This window comes from Cynocephalus volans, chromosome 16 (genome assembly GCF_027409185.1).
Source record: "Cynocephalus volans isolate mCynVol1 chromosome 16, mCynVol1.pri, whole genome shotgun sequence".
NCBI lineage: Eukaryota > Metazoa > Chordata > Mammalia > Dermoptera > Cynocephalidae > Cynocephalus > Cynocephalus volans.
In genome coordinates, this window is record NC_084475.1 from 36,522,022 (window position 1) to 36,534,838 (window position 12,817).

Genomic DNA, 12,817 nt, shown 5'->3' on the forward strand with positions numbered 1-12,817 from the left:
TTTTCTTTACAGTAGTAGAGTTCGCGATATAATAAGACCAGCACATCATAGTGGTTTGAATGTTACAAGGTTGATGAATAAATTTAAGTTCAATTTCCTTTAACATATAATGAATAAATACAATTTCCAGCAAACAAGGAAACAAGCATCATATCTCAAAGTTAAAAGTTCCATAACAATATACACTTGAAGTCAAAATAAAATGTCATAGGAAAGAGTTTTCTGTTTCCAGTCAAGCAAGATGGAATAATAGAAACCAGATTTACCCTCTCACCCAAAACACCCCAAAACCCAGACACAGTATATATAAAACAACATTTTTCATGACACTGGACAACACCGAACAAAGTAATAGTCACAATATCAGGTGTCCATTCAAAATTTTTCAGGTGTGCTGAGAAACAGGAAAACATGACCCACAGAGAAGAGAAAAATCAATCAATTGAAACCAACCTAAAACTGATAGATGTTAGAATTAGCACAGGATATTAAAACAGCCTAACTGTGTTCTGTATGTTCAAAAACTTATCTAGAGACATGGAAGATATAAAAAAAACCAAATTGAACGTCTAGATATGAAAACTACATTGTCTGAGATGAAAAATATAGTGTATGGGATTAACAGCAGATTAGGCACAAAAAAAGAAAAGATCAGTGAACTTGAAGACATAGAAACTATCCAACATGAAACACTAAGAGAAAAAAAAGAGACCACACTGGCTTTTTTGCTGTCCCTTGTTCATGCCAGGCATTTTCTTGCTATTTTGCACTTTTGGACATTTGCAGTTGCTATTACCTCTGCCTAGGATCATTCCCCCTATATATACCTGCTTTGCCCCCTCACTTGCTTCAGGTGTTTGCTCAAAAGTATCATCAGAGAGGCCCTTCATGACCACCTTCTATAAATCCTCCCTATCTCTCTTATCCTGCTTTATTTTTATTATTCCTCAGCACCTGATAGATGTATTTATTTATTGTCTATCTTCCCCAATGTAAGCACTGGGAGAGTCATAGGGCAGGAACTTTTTTTGTTGTTGTTTATTGTTATAACCCCTGTGGTCTAGAATTTTGCTTGGTCCACAGCAGATACTCAAAATATTTATTCAAAGAATAAATGAGTGAGTGAATATAAGATTGTGAAAGGATGCAGTTATACTTCTGGTATGAGTACCTGGATAGATGAATGATGGTACACAGGAGACACTGGAGGACAGATTATTGACATGCCTATGAAACACCGAAGTGAAAATGAATAGTCGTCCATTCAACAATATTTACTGAGCACCTAATGCATGCCAGGTACTGTTCTAGGTGCTGAATATATCAGTAAAAAACAAAACAACAACAACAACAAACAACCCTACCCTCAAAGAGCTTACTTTCTAGAGAAGGAGACAATAATAATAAATAGTGAATTATATAATAGATTGGAAGGTGAAAGTGCTATGGGGAAAAAAGCAAGGGGAATCAAGAGGGGAAATGTAGAGTGAGTTGCAATTTTAAATAGGGTGGTAAGGGTTGGACTCATTGAGAAGGATCTGACTCTCAGAGGAGAGGTTTATCTGCTAAAATGGCAATAATATCTGCCCCAAAGTTTTTAGGATTAAAAGAGATGTAAAATATTTGGCAAGTAAGTAGTTGCTAAGAAGTTTCAAACCACACTTTCCCACCCTAAACTGCTGGGAGGCTTCAATCAGTCTGAAACAGGCAAGTTTCAAGATAAGCAGAGTAAGTCCATGAGTGTATTCCTTCTTTATCAAGAAGACACTGGGAAAAAAGTTTCCCTTCTTTGTCGCTTTGTTTTTACTAATGATGACTTCTGGGTCATTATCCATAAGCAGTTAAAAAGTATTGGGAAAAGAGATCAGAGTGCTTTTTATGCAAAATTGTGGGATAAATAGAACAGGTAGAAGATCCTATTGGGTCAACACAAAAATGCATCTAGATGGGGGGTGTTTGGCTAGAGCAATTCTACAGGGAGTGTTATAGCTTTAAATATGTTTATATTAGAAAAGAAGAAAGGCTAAAATCAATGACCTTAGGTTATACCAGAAGAAGCTAGAGAAAAAAGCAAAGTTAACCCAAATTAGGTAGAAATCAATGAAACAGAAAATAGAGAAACTAAGCAAATATTATGTCAACAAATCTGACAACTGGATAAAATGGACAAACTTCCTGAATAAGTGGATCTGGTACTATTTATAACTCAAGGTAAACTAACTTCCAGTTCTACTTCCAGGGCCTTTTAAAGAGCGCCTAGAGCAGCAACAATAACTCAGAAAATGTTATTTTAAAAAAAGGATACTATCTACAAAAATTATAAAGTGCCTAGGATAACCCTAGCAAAAGATATTAGCTCTTTATGGTGAGAATTATAAAACTGTATTGAAAAACATTAAAAAACATTAGAGCTTTATAATATTCTTGAACAGGAAATGAACTTGATTTTGTAAAGATGACAATTCTCCCCAAATTGATCTATAGCTTCAATGCAATTATAATGAAAATTCCAAAAGGGTAACAAAATGTTACAAATGATTCTGTATGGAAGAGCCAAGATTCAGGTATAGCTGAGACACTCCTGGAGAACAAGATGGCAAAGATTGCTCTACAGATATCAAAGACTTATTATAAAGCTACAGTAATTAAAACGCTGTTGTACTGGAACAGGATGGCAGATAGACCAGCTGAACTGAATAGAGAGCTGCCAAATAGTTGCATGTACTTAAGGAAACTTGACTTACGGCAAACCAGCGACTGCACAGCAGTGAGAAAAGGACAATTATCCAATATGTGTTACTGAGAAAACTAGTTATTCCATAAAGGGAAGAATGAACTTGAGTCCTTACTCTCACCATACAAACACACTAATCAATTCCAAGTGGATGAAAGATTTAAATGTGGAGGCAAAAACAGAGAACTATAAAACATTTAGGATTTGTGACCAGAAAGGATTTCTTTTGGTTAGAGCACAGCCTTATAACATCAAGGTCACGGGTTCAGATCCCCATACCAGCCAACCACCAATAAATGAATGAATGAATGATTGACTGATTTCTTAAACAAGACATATGTGAAAACAGAAAAGGAAAGCTTGATAAACTTGGCTACATTAAAATTAAACCACCATGGAGGGTGAAAATATAAGACACAAACTGGGAGAAGATATTTATAATATTTACAATACTTATTACCACAAGAGAATTACTTTCCAGAATGTAAAATGGACTCTTACAAACCAGTAAGAAAACAAACAACCAATCCAAGTTTTAAAAAGGGCAAAAGATGTAACAAACCTTTTGCAAAAGACTAGAGATCCAAATTGGGCCAAGCAGAGACTAGAGTTAGAGGGTGGTCTTGAGGCAGAGGTGGCAGTGAAAGGGCCTACCCCTTAAACGAGACCAAAAAGCATAAGCTATAAACAATTAAAGAAAAAAGTGATAATTTAGACCTCATTTAAGTTTAGAATTTGTTCAACAAAAGACACCAGGAAGGGTAAAAATCTATATATTGGGAGAAATGCAAATTGAGGCCACAATGAGATACCATTTCACACTGATCAGGTCAGACCATACTAAGCTTATTGGTAAGGATGTGGCAAAAAACAAACAAAAAATACATTTCTCACCCACTGCTATAAGGAGTGTTAAACTGGTAAAAGTACTTTGGAAAGCTTTGGCATTACCTAGTCAAGTTGAAGATGTACATACTTTACAACTCAGTAATTCCATTCTAGATTACCATTCTTGCACACATGCCTTTTAAGTCATCAACAAATATGTTCATAGCACACTATCCATAGTTGCCAAAACCTGAAAAAACTAAAATGTTTATTAACAGTGAAGTGGATTCATATGATGTAATACTCAATATAAATGAATGAAACACCATCATATTCATAAAATAGAAAACATATAAGAGAAACAGGAAAAGCAAACAACCCAATTAAAAAAAAATACAAAAAGATTTGAACATTTTACCAAAGGAGATGGAAAATAAGCACTTAAAAGATTCTTAACATCACTAGTCATCAGGGAAATGCAAACTAAAACTACAATGAGACACATATTTAGAATGACTAATATTATAGTCTGACCACACCAAGTGTTGGAGAGAATGTATAGGAACTGGAACTCATACTGCAGGTGGGAATGGAGAATGGTACAACACTTTGGAAACGAAGTTGGCAGTTTGTGAAAAAAAGTTAAACATACACCTACCATAGGATCTAGCCATTCTACTCCTAGACATTTACCCAAGAGAAAAGAGAGCTTATGTCCATACAAAGCCTTATACACAAATGTTCTCAGCAGCTTTGTCTGTAATAGACCCAAACCAGAAGCAACACACGTCCATCAACAGGTGAATGGGTAAACAAATTGTGATATCCCCATACGATGGAATAATTTATTACTTGGCAATAAAAAGGAAAGACCACATACAAGATGGATGAATCTCAAAATAATTATGCTGAGGGAAAGAAGCCAAACAAAAGGTATACACTGTATTATTTCATTTATATAAAACTCTAGAAAATGCAAATTAATCTCTAATAGCAGAAAGTAAATCAGTGGTTACCTAAGGTGGTTACCACAGATTGGAGGGTTAAGAGGGAGGGATTACAAATGGTCATGATGAAATTTTGGGTGGTGATGGATATGTGCCTTATTTCAATTATGGTTATGGTTTCACAGGTGCATGCATGTCATATTGTACACTTTAAATACATGCAGTTTACTGTATGTCAATTAGACCTCAATAAAGCTATTTTTCAAAAACACAGCAAAACCAAAAATATGTTATTTAGGAATATATATGCGGATAGGGAAATTACAAAGAGAAAGCAAAGGAAGGATTAACTCAAAATTCAAAACAATAATTACCTGATTGAGGGAAAGGGAGAGAGGTATATAGGGAGACTGTCATGTTATGGGTACTGGTAGTACTCTCTGAAACTGGGTGCTGGATGTCTATCATTTTTTGAACTACACGCATGTTTTCTACAAACTTTTGCATATATGGTAAATTTGACAATTTAGGAAAAAAGAAGGTCTGTAGAGAGGAACACAAAGGGAATGAATCATTAGATAAACGACACTCTACTATTTTTGGACAGGGTTCCCTCAAAACCTTTCAAACGAAACAGCTGACGGCTAGGATTAAGCTCTTTGGTGTCTGATCGGTGCCACTGGTTTGAAAATCGCACTCTTCATGTTTGAACAGACGGGTTATCAATTTCAAACAAGAGAATGGAAAGATCAAACAGAAAAGCTACTGTTTATGACCCCAACCCGTGATGTTTCTGTGCATGTTAGTAAGTAAATAACTGCCCTATCCTCTCACAACGTCCTTGAATCGCAGGGGAATGAGGTATGTAATATTTAGGTAGTACCTACCAGCTGGAGTAATCTTCCTTGCACACTTTTGCTCCGGAAGATGATAGTACTTTCTTCCTTCAAAGCACTGATAATAGTCTTGTTTTCTTCCATTTTTACTTGGTTACTATCTTTACCAAACTATTAAAATATAAGGTATGGTAAATACACAGCGGTTGTCTCCACCTTCCTTTGCCACACACAATTGTGCCGTAAGGAGGGTCTTGGACTCTGGGCCTGACCACTGCACAGAGTAAGCAGGAGACTCCTGCTTCCGACAGAATTTAAGAGCCAAACAATTTTAGGTTTCATTTGGAACAGAAAGGAGCTGTGCTCCACGCTTGCTTCTTGCCAACTGCCCGACTGTTCTGGATGAGCTGCCCATCTCGTCTACAACTCCATCGGTTAACTGTTAACCAATACACCTTCCAGGAACGTGGTGCCTGCTTCACGTTACACTGAAGCTGCGGCAAAACACTGTGTGTGTGTGTCTGTGTGTGTGTTGCACGGTAGCTCTGGCACTTCCCTCAGCCTCGATCCCCCCTCAGTCGTTAGTTTTGAGTAATAACGCAGTGTAAAGCCTCTTAACACTAGTTCATTAAACGTCTGTATAACCTTCGTCTTAATCTCGTGGAGACGTCCCCGTGGTCACTGACTGGAGGGACTACTGACCACACATTTCAGACGTCTGAGATCTCCTACTCCTACAGAAGACTCTAGAATGTGCTGAGCCTCACCGAGCGGGAGTTGTACCCCCGCGCCCCTCCCCTCGGCGGTCCACCGGCCGGGTCTTTAACCGGCCCGCCGCCGCCTTCCCGCCTTCCCCTGGGGCGCGCACTTCCGGCCACGAGGGCGCTCGGGAGCGCGCCCCGCGAGCCTCCACCAACCAGCGGCTCCGCCTGGCCGGCGCGAGCGCGCGCGCGCACATCCGTGCGCAGGTTCGAATCTCCGCTGTCCCGCGGCTGCCCCCCAACGTCCGGGCCGCAACTGGGTGGCTGCGAGGGCAGCGCGCGCGGGCTTCGCCCGTGCCGGGGCGGCTGCGCCCCCTCCATCCCTGTCTACGTCCCCGTCGCCGCCTCGCCTGACTTCGGCCTTGCCTTCCGCCCGCGCGACTATCTGCGCTCGGCCTCCCGCGCCTGGCGGCCTCCGCCCGAGCCTCTGGGCCCATGGCCAAGCGGCGTGCGGCTGAGCCGCTAACGTTCCACGTGCCTTGGAAGCGGCTCCTGCTCTGCGACTTCACCGAGGAGCCGCCGCCGTCGCCGCTCTGGATCCCGCCGCCGGGGGCTTCACATCCCGGGCAGCTCCTCGGCGTCGCCGAGCTGCCCCGAAAGCGCAGAATCGACGCCGGGGCCATGGCAGAGCCTTCGGCTTCGCCCAGCAAGCGCCGCGACAGCGGGAACAGCAGCGGCCGGGGCGGCGACGAGCGTGAGGGTCGCGGCCTGGAGACGGGCGAGCCGCCGCTGCTGCAGCCGCCCTCACGGCCCCACGGGCCGGGGGAGGAGCCCACGGGCGTCCGGCCCGCGAGGGGCGGGGGCGACGACGGGGCGGGGCGCGCAGGGCCCCCGCGGGGAGACTGGGGGGCAGCACCGCGCCAGGTAGGGACCGGGGGCGGGCGTCCCTCAGTGCTGGGGGGTGGGGGGACTGCCCTCCCCTAGACTGTCACAACACGCCCGGGAACGAACAGATCGTTCAGCTCATGACCTGAGTTCGTTAAGGCACCCCCAAAGGCCGGGGTCACCGCTCTGGGAATGGACGCCGACCCCCAGGCAACACCCCCAGGGCCCCAGAGCCCACCTTTGGCAGCGTTTGGGCCGGGCCGCCAGGCGGGAGGCACTTGGCGAGACTAGGGCGACGCAGACGGTGGCGCGAGTTCAGGTGGCCTTGCAGCTTCAGCGCGGGTCGTGACAGGCCGTGTGCGGAGCACGGTAAAGGCGTTGACCGGGAACAGGGAGGCTCAGCTCGACCACAGACGTTAGAGGAAGGTGTAGCGCGCCTTCCTCGGCTTAACGACAGTTATTCTAGAATTGGTGACAGATTTCTTTATTGTAAAGAGGGCGACCAGCGTGGCAGCCATCAATTAGTTGGAGGTACTGTGGGTTGGTACAGCTCTTTGGGCAGAGACGAAGGACCCCCTTTTTAACTCATAGCGTTCGTTACATCTGATCCTATGAAAAAGGATTGTTGAAAATTAATTTGAGCCGTGAGGTAAAGTGTATTATGAGAATAACAGGAAAGTTCCTACACTTCGGGAGATGAGTCTCATCTCTGCACCTAAGAATCCTGAGATCTGATTTGTCGAGGTCTCCGTTGTTCAATATGGCAGCCACTGGCCACATGAGACCTGAGCTCTTGAAATGTGACTAGTCCAAATTGAGATGTGCTGTGAGTGTAAAACACACTAGATGTCAAAGATTTAGTAAGAAAAAGGATGTTAGCTCAAAGTTTGTTATGTGGATTACACATGAAATAATTAGGATCTAGTGGGTTGAATAAAATGTATCAAAGTTAATTTTACCTGCTTTTATTTTTTTAATATGGCTACTTGGAATTTTTAAATTATGTTTGTGGCTTGCATTATGTGTTTATTGGACAGCTTTGGTCTAGACTTAGGAATTCAAGCTGCTTTTTCACAGTTGTTGGATAACTTATCAGGGAGCTTTGGCTATGAGAACCCCATGTAGGCCTCAGAATTCACAAAACTCTCTTCAACCACTACAGCGTAGCATCCTCCCAACATTTTTCTTTTGTCTTAAATACCTTATGGCAGAGTCTATCAAATGCCTTGCCAGAAAAAAAGATTTGGCATGATTTATTCATGTGAAAAATCCAGTAAAATAATGAAAATTTTATAGTTGGAAAAGATTTTTTTCCTGTAGTTGTAAGAAATAATCTTCTAGACTTAATCACGATGAGCATTTCTGGATGAAATTGTAAATATTTCACTCTCAGTTTTCTTGGAATTTAGAAAACAGGAGCCTTATTTATACTTTTTTCTTCAGATTGCTCACAGTTGTTCAAAACCAGCTTGTTTAAAACAACAGTCATCCAGATCTATTGTATATGGAGATAGGTATCATGTAATTTGAAAACTTTTCCTCTTCAGACCATTTTTGGTACCTTACCCTATAGCCACTGTTCGTACCAAAATACACTGACTACATATGCCACAGAACTGATAAGAGGGAAGTATGGGAAAGGCAGGTTTGCCAAGGAAGTCTTTAGTAGACTGACACAAAGACACCTGCTCCGAATCTTCTGGGCATACCTGTATCTTTCCCCATAGTAGTGACTCTAGGTCTGAAGCTATACTTTTTATAGTCTGCAAGCTCATGGCAGGAGTAAAGCTTGGCTCTAGAGGTTCCCTTCTTCACCAAGACGAGTCCCCTGTTCTCTTTTGGTAAAAGCACGGGAACTCTTGTTAGGTGTCTTCCTCCAGCTGCTGCTGCTGCTCTTCTGGAAACCTAAGAGAGGGATGTGTGCTCTCTAGCTTCCTCCCTTTTCTTCCTGCTTTTAAAGTCAGGCCTTTTGTTTTATGGGTTTTACAGCTAAGTACCAAGGGAGAATAGGATATAACAAATGTGAAGTAAAAAGCTTTTTCAGCTCAGTGCAGTAAATGTCTGCCTGGTTTCTGTTGTGCTCAGAATAGGGCTTAAGTCCCTGCCCTCACCCTTGGGATCTCATTTAGGAAATGTTAACCTCCAATGGTACCTCTTTTCTGTTCTGGAACCTCAGAATATTTCCCGAGTTTCAGACTTTTTTTTACTAAAGGACTAAAAGAAACCAAGTATTCACCTGGATTTTTTCATCTTAGTGTCACTTTATGCAGATTCATTGCTCTGCTAGTGTTGGCTCTTACTGTTAGATATTTTTAACAGAAAGTAAGCAGAAATGTTTTGCTAGGGAAAAAGTGTTTAATGATTTACAGGCTTATGGGATATAATACTAGCCATACTGAGCAATTGCTGTGCCAAAACTTAATTCTCACGATGGTTCTTTCCACTCATTTTAGTTAGTGGATGATGAAGTTATGCAAATCCAGTACTGTCTAGTGGCTGAGTTTGTGCTTTTAGCCACTAAATTATACTTATGTCATTAAATGATCTTTTTTTTGGTCCATGTTTGCAAGGAGATAGTTTGGACAATAGATTTTCCAAAAGGCAGAGAAGTATAACTTGGTTTTTATCCCCATTTGCTTATTATAGTGAAATTCTTCTTGGTATCATTTGACTTATTACTACATCTTTGTCCCCATATTAAGGAATTCCCAAAAGACTTTTTTCTCTAAGCCTTAGAGCCTAAGGCACAATAAATTTCCTAGTGAGGCTTTTATAGACTTGCGCTCTCATGTACATAACCAATAATCACGTGTGGCTATTGAGCGTTGAAGCATGGCTAGTCTGAATAGTGCTGGAAATGCGAAATACATTCCAGATTTTGAAAATTTAGTATGATGAAAACAAGGTGTAATATCATTAATTTTTAAAATATTGACATGTTGAAACAATATTTTGGATATATTAGGTAAAATAAGATTACGATTGGTTTCACCTGTTTCTTTTAACTTTTTACTTCATTTTAAATTTTAAATTACATATGCGGTTCCCATAATATTTTTGGTTAATGGTGCTGCTATAGCAAGTATGAATTTAAAGTAAGAACACAGCATAGTGGAATAGATATAGATACTGATCTGGGAAGGATATTATTGTGCAGGAATTGTCACCTTGGAAGCCTGTATATAAATCCAGTGCTGCTTCCTTTGCACAAAGTATTTGGGGATGCTTTTGAAATTCTGTGCCGGTCTTGAACTTCATTGGAATATCAGCCTCACTTCATAGTTGAAATAATTTTGTAACCATTCAGAGTAAGCTGCTGAAATTTTAAGGGACCAGCACTCATTTGGATTTATAAATTTTGGTGTATTGATTTAAAAGTTAGGCATGCCTTGTACCAACTGGTATCTTCAGTAAAATCATTAGTTTAAGATTTTCTTGCTATTCAGCATATTTCTATCCTAATACAGTCATCTCTTGGTATCTGTGAGGGTTGTTTCTGGGACACACACACCCCTCCCTACCAAAATCTGCAGATACTCAAGTCCCTGCTGTAAGATGTCATAATATTTGCCTATAACATGCACACATCCTCCTGAATACCTAATATAATGTAAATGTGATGTAAATAAATATTAAATCTCTTAAAATACCAAACTACAGGAAAAAAAGTAAAAATAAGTTATAAGGGCTGTGAGTGTGTGTGTATTTTTCAAATAAATTCTTATCCTCATTGAAAGATAAAAAATTTTAAGATCATTTTCAGACATTTTCTTTGGGTGAAAAATAGAAAATTATGGAGATTCTCTTGAAGAAAATTCTAAATTTAAACAAATAATTTTCACAAGTTCATAAATGTTAAAATGCATAGATTTGATTGAGTACATGAAGTACTTTGATTAGGCAAAATTAAAAATGTATATTTATTGAAAATACAAAGTAAAAGACTGCAAAATCTTATGTCTGCTTGCTTTTAAAACAAAGAAGCTTGTTGCCTGAAAAAACTTAACATTTTCTAAGTCACCAATGTACTTTCATCTCTCTCTTTTTTACTCTAAAGCACAATGAAGAATTCTGGCAGTATAATACCTTCCAGTACTGGAGGAATCCTTTACCACCTATTGATCTGGCAGACATTGAAGATGTAAATGAAGACAACCCAACAGAAGCAACACTTAAGGGCAAGAATGAAGTGGTGGAGATTGACATGGAGTCCTGATATAAGTAGCTGAAGAAATGGGATTCGTTGAATTTGAGGAGACATCTCTAAGTGAATTCATGTATTCTTAAGAAAATGTTATATTCCATACCTGATGTGATACCATTTCCAAACCTGAAAGATGAGGAAAAGTTGTTTTAAAGATAAATGCCTGCAGTTACTACTGAACCTTCCAATAGGCATTTGTCGTTTATATTGCAGTAGGGGAAGTATGCGTTCTTATGTATGCATTCTTAAAGAAAAATGCTTTGTTTAGCTTCTAAGTTTGAACATACTGATCTTATAAAAAGGAATTCTGGCAGTTTTAGATATAGGTGGGAAATGCTCAAATATTCCTCCTGTCTGCACCAAAAAATTTATTTGTAGTACATGAAATGAATATTGTTTTATAATTGTTATTAATAAAATACTTTCTAATACATTTTATTGACTTGTTAGTTGAACAGATAGCTGACTTGAACATCTATGCAAACTTAAATTTTAGGGAATTATTTCTGAAAGCTTGTATTGTTTCAAAGAGCTTTCTAAATGTAAACTAGTGAGAATTTCAATTTGGGTAGCATGTTTGCATAATTTGCAATAGCTGATGTTTGTTAAACTGTACTATGAGCAATCAAAAATGGATAAAGATCAATGAGAAATGAGTTGGTACCTCATCTTCCCCCCCACCCCCTTTTCCCAAGAAAATTTTGTATTACTAGTTCCTTGGTTTTGAATTGCGTTGAGGGCATGGTTTTTATTGCTTATTACTTTAGACCTGTAGTTCTCAACACTGACAGCACTTTCAAAATCTTTGCCTGGGCCCTACCCTTGAGAGATTCACATTTAATTGTTCTGAAGTGGGCCTTGGATATAGCTATTTTTTAAAGCACCAGTTCTTCCCTCCATTCTTCTAATGTGCAGATGAGGTTGAGAACCACTAGACTAATAATAGTTTTTCCTGTTTAAAGGAGAGAACTAATTTGAGCTGAAGCAATGCCTGTTAATTAGCTTTGGTTTTATTTTGCTCTGTTGATGGCTTTGTTACAACTAAATTATTGTGTTGTTATTAGTATTACATTGTTAAAGAAATAAAGTAAGCAATATGTGAGTTATATGAGTATCAGTGATTAAGTTAATTAACTTTGCCACTGCATCCAGAATGTTGGCCTTGTAATTGAGTAACTTGGCCCTGCTTGTGTATTTTTGTTGTTGTGAATAACATTAAATCCAGAATTCAGGAAAGATGGTAAATGCCAGTGAATGAGAGGAAAAAAACAACGTTTGGTGTGTACTGCCAGATTTAAGTATGGGTTGACATTAATAGAATACTGTAGAAGAGAAGACAGACTGTATAGCATTGTGGTCAGACATGGTTCAAATCTTGTACTGCCACTTCCTACCTATGTAACAGTAAGCAAGTTATTTTCTTCTCCAAACCTCAGATTTCTCACCTGTAAAATGAGAAATAATAAATAGTATCTACCTCAGAGAGACTGCATTTATTGTTAAGCAATGTTCTAAAAACTTCACACGTCTCATCTTATTTAATTCTCAGTCTTAAGGTAGGTTCAAAAAAATCATTAGAATAAACGTGTCCTATAGTTACACTTTATTCCACATAACTGCTACTAAGAATTGGAATTGAAGAAATATCAGGGACAGCAAACAAGTGGGAGAAGTGGTTTAAG

The 12,817-nt window shown here is 39.7% G+C and overlaps 1 protein-coding gene across 1 annotated transcript; it reads left to right on the forward strand.

Annotated features, from left to right (window-relative positions):
- The first annotated feature begins 6,304 nt into the window (after positions 1 to 6,304).
- Positions 6,305 to 12,608, forward strand: C16H9orf40 (chromosome 16 C9orf40 homolog). The gene is made up of 2 exons (XM_063081172.1): positions 6,305 to 6,970; positions 10,989 to 12,608. The coding sequence occupies exons 1-2, from the start codon at positions 6,542 to 6,544 to the stop codon at positions 11,145 to 11,147; spliced, it is 588 nt and encodes a 195-aa protein (XP_062937242.1). The 5' UTR covers positions 6,305 to 6,541; the 3' UTR covers positions 11,148 to 12,608.
- Positions 12,609 to 12,817: the final 209 nt, after the last annotated feature.

Coding starts and splice junctions, on each gene's coding strand:
- C16H9orf40 (XM_063081172.1), top strand. CDS start 6,542: ATGGCCAAGCGGCGTGCGGCTGAGCCGCTAACGTTCCACGTGCCTTGG. Junction 6,971..10,988: donor GGGGGGCAGCACCGCGCCAG/GTAGGGACCGGG, acceptor TTTACTCTAAAG/CACAATGAAGAATTCTGGCA.